General features: G+C 45.9%; 1 protein-coding gene across 1 annotated transcript; it reads left to right on the top strand.

Annotated features, from left to right (window-relative positions):
• The first annotated feature begins 6,258 nt into the window (after positions 1–6,258).
• On the top strand, positions 6,259–7,688 carry LOC112898937 (probable ribose-5-phosphate isomerase 2). The gene has a single exon (XM_025967257.1). It carries the CDS (start codon positions 6,450–6,452, stop codon positions 7,221–7,223), a length of 774 nt encoding a protein of 257 aa, XP_025823042.1. The 5' UTR covers positions 6,259–6,449; the 3' UTR covers positions 7,224–7,688.
• The last annotated feature ends 757 nt before the right edge of the window (positions 7,689–8,445 follow it).

The raw sequence follows: 8,445 nt of genomic DNA on the forward strand, positions 1-8,445 counted from the left end.
ATTGAAGCTGCTCCGGGGGATGAAAATATTGATGAAGAAGTTGAGGAGGCAAACATTGAGGCAGGTGGCACCGCAGCACCTCAATGCGTGGCTGATGAGGGGGAGAACATACCCTTTATTGTTGAACAGCTGCAAGACGAAGAACGTGAATTGGATGAAGCAATGAATGCCGATTCATCTGATGATGACGATGATGTGCCTCAAGATTGGGTAAGCAACGACTTCAGTCATCTTGTCGTAGATGACGGATGTAGCTGGCCTTCGGATTGCAGGGAGAATGAAATTATCCAGGGTGCAAGGTACCACTCAATTGAAGAGGTGAAGGAAGCTGTTAAGTGCTGGTCTCTCTCTTATGCGAGAGTTTAAGACAGTCGAGTGCAAATCTCGTAAGTACGATGTGGTATGTGTGAAGGATGGCTGTCCATGGCGGGTGCATGCCTACAAGGGTAAATGGAAAGATTATTGGGAATGCTCCATTGTCACTCAGCACACTTGTCATTTGCCTGGAGTGCAGAAGAGCCATCGCAACCTCACGTCGCAATACATCGCAAATGAGATGTACGGGACGATAGTACAGAACTTGTCATATGAACCAAAGTCTATTATCAGGTACATTCAGGAAAAGTACAAGTATACCATCTCATACAGCAAGGCGTGGAGTGCAAAATAAAAGGTGTTGGAGATGAGGTTTGGTACGTTCGAGGCTGCATATGATAATGTTCCTCGAATGTTGGTCGTCCTATGTCAGAGAAATCCTGAAAGCTACTATGACCTGAAAACTCTAGACAGAGGAGAAGGTTCGCCCCACACATTGCAGCGGGTCTTTTTCAGCTTGGGTCCATGCATTAACGCATTCCATCACTGCCGGCCTATCCTGTGCATCGACGGGACCTTTCTCACAGGAAAGTATAGATTGCAAATGCTGACAGCTATTGGAGTGGATGGAAACAATCAATTGCTGCCTGTTGCTTTTGCTTTTGTTGAGAGTGAGAACACAGATAGTTGGTACTGATTTCTGGAACGGGTTAAGCTTGCAGTCGTTCGGGATAGGGAAGATGTCTGCCTGATTCATGATCGTCACGCCGGCATACTGAGGGCAATTCTAGATTTGCAGCAGGGGTGTGTGGAGACCGGAGAGCCGCCCAAGTGGCGTGATATTCGCAGTAGGTGGTGCATGAGGCATACCGGTGCAAACTTTTTCAGGCAATTCAAGAACAAGCACCTTATGGATATGTTCAAGAGGCTATGCAAGGAAACGAATCAGCAAAAATTTAACAAGCAGTGGCAGAAACTTGATGAATTGACCGGGAAGAAAAGAGCCGAGGACGCATCAAAAAACATAACTGCACAGGATGAAGCAGAGGCTTTGTGCCCTTTGCCAACAGATACTGCACGTACTCGCAGAAGGTCTGGGTCAGCGGTGAAAAAATTTTCTGAATGGATTGAGAATGAACCTAAGGAGAAGTGGGCGTTACTTTATGATACCGATGGTGCAAGGTACGGTATAATGACCACCAACTTCGCCGAAGTTTACAATTGGGTGCTGCGAGGTGTTCGTGGGCTTCCACTGGTTGCAATTGTTGAATTCATTGTCCGCGGGTGTACCGATTACTTTTGGGAGCGGTTCACTAAAAATCAGGTATTCATGCGAGATCTAGACAGAAATTTTGGATTCAAGGTAACAGAATATATGACTAAGAAGGCAGAAAGCGCCCGACTACACCATGTACGGCAATGTGGAACACAGGAGCTCAAGTTTGAGGTATCTCCTAAAGATAGGGCGCGACATGGTATGAGACGTGAAACTCCTGTAAAGGAGTGCATTCTCAAGTTTGATGGAACTTGTTGTTGCTCATGCATGAGGCCCAAGTTGCTGCACTTACCTTGTTCTAATGTAATGGCTGCTTCTGCGGATATTGGACATCCTGTCGATATATATGTTTCACATTACTTCAGAAAGGAGACAATTGCTAGCACCTGGCAGTATGAGATCTATGGGTTCCGTTTGGTTGGATCGTTCGCTGAGACAGCGAATCCTGTTATATATATTTCAGACCCAAGATCATCACGGGTTAAGAGAGGGCGCCGTCAGTCACGGCGTATTCGTAATGATATGGATGAGTCAGAGCTCCGTCCGAGGATACAACGCTGCAGTGCATGTAATCAGATTGGACACACGTATAAACGTTGTCCAACCAATGATGCTGGCCCCAGTTGTGCTGAAGCTGGCCCTACAGGTGATACTACAGATGGAAGACCTCCGGTTGCATCAAGAAGTGGGAGACGTCGCCGATCGAGTGCTAGTACGTCATCAGGCATCATTTAGTTGTAATTTTATTTAAACGTTGTTTGCTCATATGTAATATTTGCTGCGTTGAGATTCTATCAGACCTGGATACGTATTCGTAATATTTGCCGCATTGACTGAAGACACAGTATTTGGATTCATGTATTTGTAATATTTGTAATGTTCATTATCATATTATTTTATTTTTAATAGCTTCATGTATTATACTATCGTAATATTTAGATTCTACGTTGCAAACGTTATCGTTTAACTATCTTCGTACGAGTTTTAGATACCGTAATCTTCTTCGTAAAATTGAATTAAAATTTTATATGCATACATAAGAGTATGGCGAATAAATCTTATATTTGAAAAAATTCTGAATTTCAAATAGTTTCTGAAACAAACAATCAAAGAAAAAATATAACAAAAATGGACCAGGAGCATCCCGCCCACTGGCCGGGCGGGAGGCATCCCGCCCAGTGGCCGGGCGGGAGGCCGGGAGGCCTGCTTCAGGGACCTCTTCGCGAATAAAAAAAGTTTTCTTATTCGCGAAGAGGTCCCTGGAAATTTTTTTGAGCCTCCCGCCCTATGGTTGGGCGGGAGGCTCCTTTCCGCCCGTTCAGCGGGCAGGAGGCACCCATTTCTCTAAATTTCTCCAACTGGCACCCCTTTTTCGAATTTTTTTTTAATCCCCTTTTTAGAAAAAAGTCCGGGGCTATTGAGAGTAACGCGCGTGACCACGATTCGTCCAGTAGTCGCAGCCAGTGGGCCGGACACGGGCCCAAAGATAAGAAAAAAATTCTATATACAAATATAAAAGTATTACAATTTTCAATTCAAATATGCAAAATAAAATCTGATTACACTATTGTACATCTTATGACAAGATCTTCGAAATAAAATCAAATTTAAATATGTTTGGATAATCTTTTTAATGAAATATTTTTTTATGAATGTAGAAACAATCGTTTCAACATAACGAAGAAATTGTTCCGCTTCAAAAAGTATTTCAAAATTTTTTATTTAAATATTATCAAGTGTAGTCTTGGTTTCAAGTGTGTTTGTGCGTGAGCAGTTACTACGGTTGTATCGAGACGAGAGGCATTAAAAACACATCTCCAAGAGACTGAAATTAGACCAGCTGATCTTAAGACTCACAAACACCACAAGCGCTTTGTTATAAGCGGGTACATCGCTACCATAAAGAATTCACGAGGTATCTGGCTACCACCACATGTGCCTAACTGAAGATTTGAACCGACTACGTGGCACACTTTCTGGTGCTTCTACTCTTTTTTGTTACTTACATCATATTTTTTTGCGGGTATATTACTTGCATAATATACTTCTTTCATTTCTTATTTTTGTTTTTTCCTAGCCACTGTCCGTTTTTTATATTGAACACAAATGCTCACATGCACTAAGTTACTTCCATCTCTACCCAGTGCGTTTCCAGTATTGCATCATTAGAAATATAGAATATGCAAGCATTCAGCGAGCAGGTGCCCACCCATCATCCACTGGTAATGTACAGTGTCGTTAGTCTTTGTTGTCAACGTGGGAGGAAACATCCCTTGTCAAATTCTGACAGTGACGCAGCACTCGTTGCAGTAAAATGGAACGTCTAGGAGCAATCCTGCAACTCATAAATAATTCCCCAAACATGAGGCAATTGAAGAACAAATTAAAGCTTGACCAGAATATAACGTGCATATCCATCTCCATTAATTTGCAGCCTGATGATGACTAAGCATTCCGGAACATGCTGATTGCGGTGGGCTTCTTAGGTTTCTTGTAAGGAATATGCTCGTTGAAGTCCACGAATGGATCGGATGCAATGACTAGACTGTAATTTTATCACAGGAGTTTATTCTCGTCAAGCACTGGGGTTAGCAACAAAATTCTTAGATGACTTGCGCGCTGTGCTACCTGTAGCAGCGCGCGATTCATCATTGCCGCCGGAGATCGCCGGAATTGGCCACCCTCAGGTTAGGGGTTAGGTCGGGTTTGGGGTTAGGGTTAGGGTGTTACTCCGTTGCTGAGTTGGTTCATGATCGGCGACCTTAGAGGCGGCCGGGAGGCTGGACGATGAGGGCGCCGCCGGCCCGGGCGGGGCCGGACAACCAACAGCTTATGTCTGTGGTGGGGATGGAGGACGCCGGAGTGGTTCGAAGGGCCAGTGGAGGAGGCGCGGGCGGTTGGTAGGCGCCGCCTACCGCGGAGGTGGGAGTTCGGTTGGCGGCCGGCTCGGCGTCGTTAGTTGAGGGGGTAGGAGGGCCGTGGGGGTGGGGGTGGGGGTGGCGGTGAGAGGAGCTTCAACGGGAGGGAAAAAAGAGGAAAAGAGGAAGAAGAAGGAAGTTTGGAGGAGGAAGATGAACAATAGAGGGAGAGTTCGTTCCCTGCGAACGCTTGCTCGCCAGTGGACCCGAGTCAGCAAAGGTTTTTAACAAGGAGAATTTGGATTGCCCACGGCAACTAAGAAGTATGCAAAAGGACATGCTGGTCGATGGCTGACGTCTTATATCCAGAAAAAGGATGACTAGAAAGATGAAGTCCAATCTTGTACATTGCGATGTTTTCTTGCGTGAGAAAAAAAAGGCATCTTTTAAGTTACCAAGTTGGTACTTACTCTGATTCAAAATGGATGTTATACAAGATATCAACATAATCTACGAGACAAGACTTTGATCAAAAGCTTCTTCGATTAAAATAAATTCATGACATTTTTTTCTCTTACCATATACTCCTGTGACACTAATAAATTAAGATTCACTTAAAAGTCTGGCGGTGAAGAATATGTATAGGGAAATGTTCTCCCCGTTGATGTTTGTCTCCAGGGCATAGCAGTTATTCGTGGCTCCTCGGCACTCGGCAATGATTGTATTTTCTTTTTGGACTTCCAAAGGTTCTTAGGCTTAATATAAAGGAAGCATATGGTCGAGGAGCCGTTCAAGAACTGCTCCTGCGAGCGGACATGAAAGGAGGAGAGAAATTGCAGCTTCGTTTTCTCAGTATCCAATAATCCAGCAACGGATGAGTGCCGACTTGCCGTACGTGCCCAGCGGCACAGAAAGGCGCTCTAGTTGAGCATAGGTTGTCGGCACCCAACTCGGTGCTTAACCTCGGGCCAAACCAAGCATGAACCACGATGCCACACGCGTCCGCACACCGCACTGCTGTTCCGATGTCTAGGCAGTTAATAATTTCAGAAAAAAAAATCAGACCGGGCCCGGGCGTCCGGCAGCATGCATCGTACTGTGACTGGCCTGTCTCATCTTATAAATGTAAAACGCCATGAATCACGCGTCCACGCGCACTGCTTCCATTCTACTCATTCCAACCAAAAAAGATTGTTATAAAAGTCTGGATGACGTATTTATTGTTCACATGAAAATATAGATTTTTCAATTAAGTAACCTTATCCATAATGTCTTAGATGTCTACTCACAGAGCTCTTCAAGCCTGGCATTCTCTAACCCTAAAATCCCCCATTCAGCGGTGGATGTTGAGCGTGGATACATGGAAAGCTATGCTCCGTAGAGGATAAAACAGTGAAAACTAGCATATGAAAAGATTAAGATCTCGTTTGGATCACTTAAGACTAAATTTTAATGATTAAATATTATATGACTAAAATTATTTTAGTCCATATCTGTTTTTTTTCCCTTGAATTTTGCTGCTGTTGTGGTTGCATGCGCATAGTGAGGGTGCTTTGGTCTTTTCGATTCGCTGGTTGGTTTAGTTCAAATTAGATAAATTTTAAGATTAATGGACTAAATTTAATTGGATAAAACTAAATTTTAGTTCCTCTGTTTAGATAATTTAATGGATTAATCTTTTGGTCAAAAATTTAGTCTATAATCCAAACGGTGCCTAAATATTTCTATTTCTCCCTTTTTTGCGCAAAACTTATGCTCTAAAATAACTGCATTCTCAAATATTAAATTTCGGTTGGGTTTAAGAAATTTGGACGAAAGTGCTCCACCGATTTGCAAATCCGAGCAACTCACAGCAGTGCCGTATCATGGCTGCTTTCACGCAGTCCGATGCCTTTAAATGCCCCAGAGCACCATCGCCGGATTCGCCGATTGATTGATTCCCCCGCCCCCCATCCCATTCCCGCCTCGCATTCCCAAATATCTCCCCGGCTCCCCTCGCCATGGGCAGCGCCGCCGCCTCGCCGCCGCCGTCCGGGAAGATGTCGCAGGACGAGCTCAAGCGCGTGGCGGCGCACCGCGCGGTGGAGTTCGTGGAGCCCGGCATGACGCTGGGCCTGGGCACGGGCTCCACCGCCGCACACGCGCTGGACCGCCTGGGTGACCTCCTCCGCGCGGGCGCGCTGCCGGGGGTCGCCGGCGTGCCCACCTCCCTCAAGACGGAGCTCCACGCGGCGCGGGTCGGGATCCCGCTGCTCCCGCTCGACGGCGCCCGGATCCGCCTCTCCATCGACGGCGCCGACGAGGTCGACCCGGACCTCAACCTCGTCAAGGGCCGCGGCGGGTCGCTGCTGCGGGAGAAGATGATCGAGGGCGCCGGGGAGCGGTTCGTCGTCATCGTCGACGAGTCGAAGCTCGTGCCCAGACTCGGGTGCACGGGCGCCGTCCCCGTCGAGGTCGTCCCCTTCGGCGCGCCCCACACGCTGGGCCTCATCCGCAAGGTGTTCGATGGATTGCCGGGCTTCCACGCCAGGCTCAGGACGGTCGCGGACGGCGACCTGGTGTCGGCGCCGTTCGTCACCGACAACGGCAACTACATCGTCGAGATGTTCTTCGAGGACGGCATACGCGGCGACCTACAAGACATCAGCGACCGCCTCCTCCGGATCACCGGCGTCGTCGAGCACGGCATGTTCCTCGGCATGGCCACCACCGTCATCGTCGCCAACAACGACGGCACCGTCTCGGTCCTCCACAGGAAGAGTAAGCTTATTTAACCAGTCTCCCGGCCGGCACCGGAGAAGATTGTGCCGGCAGCCAAGATCTCTCATTCCAGCAACCAAGAAAAAGAAAATAAAAGAAAAAAAGAAAAAGGAAGTCAAATTTCTTCCCTCGCCATCGCCGCGCTTTTGACCTTTACGTTGCGCGAATATCTTATCAGCTGTCCCTGTCTGTGTATCTGGTGATGCGGTGAACATGGACCGGTGCTTTGTGTTCATCCATCCATTGGGCAATCTGAGCCGTGTACAGAGGAGAGGACAATGGATTAGCCATCGTCCTTAACCTGCTGATATGCGGTGAACGTGACCCCATAAGCGCTTATTTGGAATTAAACAGGAACGAAAATGTGTGGCAAAAACAAAGTCCGGCTTGCTGTCCCTTTGAAACGTGCGAATTTCGATAAGATTCTGTATGAGATGATGTATCCAATGACCGGCATATATGCTTATGTTTCTCTCCAATTTCTTGCAATTTCCCCTGAAAACAGTAGAAATCACATTATGTTATTTATATATATATATAAAAGTAAATTTGTGGAGCTGTGGAGGAGTTTCCTACAAGACATTCGCATCCCGCTTTGTTTAAGCGTTCTCGCCCAAGCAACAAGGAAGCAATCCAGCAGCTTGGTAAAATATTTTTAATCAATTAAATTCATGGAGTAGTGAGGTAGTAGTAACTTGCTTGTGCAGCTGAGCCTTGGGGTTTCGTGGAACGATCTCGTGCTTCATGCTGCTCGGGACCTCGTCTTGTCATCTTAGACTGGTTTACAAAATCTTGCTTGCCAGGAAGATAGGATTCAGATGGATGGTGACACAAGTTGTTTTTTCTATAATATAACACAACTTGTTGAGCTGCGTTCGCAATCCAACTATGGATTTGGCTCAATTTACAGGATTTTGTGTACTTGGTATATGCTGTTTTCGTTGGGTTTTTTCTCACCATTTTCCACTTTCATTATTTTTTTTACTTTATAACTGTTTTTAGTTTTTCATTGCTTGTGTATACAGAATTTACCTTTTTAGATGATGACACAAAAAAAAAGTTGCTTGATTCGCATGGACATTTTACACTTGGAGCAGAAGGCGAAACGAGCCATAAGCAGTGTACCTTTTTTTCAAACAATTTTTTCTAACAATCTAACTAAACAGTGTACCTGAAAACCATTCATCCAGGTCTGCCTCTTCGATAAGTTGTAGGACGAACAGGGCATAATCATCC

The sequence above is a fragment of the Panicum hallii genome, chromosome 7, assembly GCF_002211085.1.
Source record: "Panicum hallii strain FIL2 chromosome 7, PHallii_v3.1, whole genome shotgun sequence".
Taxonomy (NCBI): Eukaryota; Viridiplantae; Streptophyta; class Magnoliopsida; order Poales; family Poaceae; genus Panicum; species Panicum hallii.

Excerpts from the sequence above, each read along its gene's own strand:
- LOC112898937 (XM_025967257.1), top strand. The coding sequence starts at position 6,450 with ATGGGCAGCGCCGCCGCCTCGCCGCCGCCGTCCGGGAAGATGTCGCAG.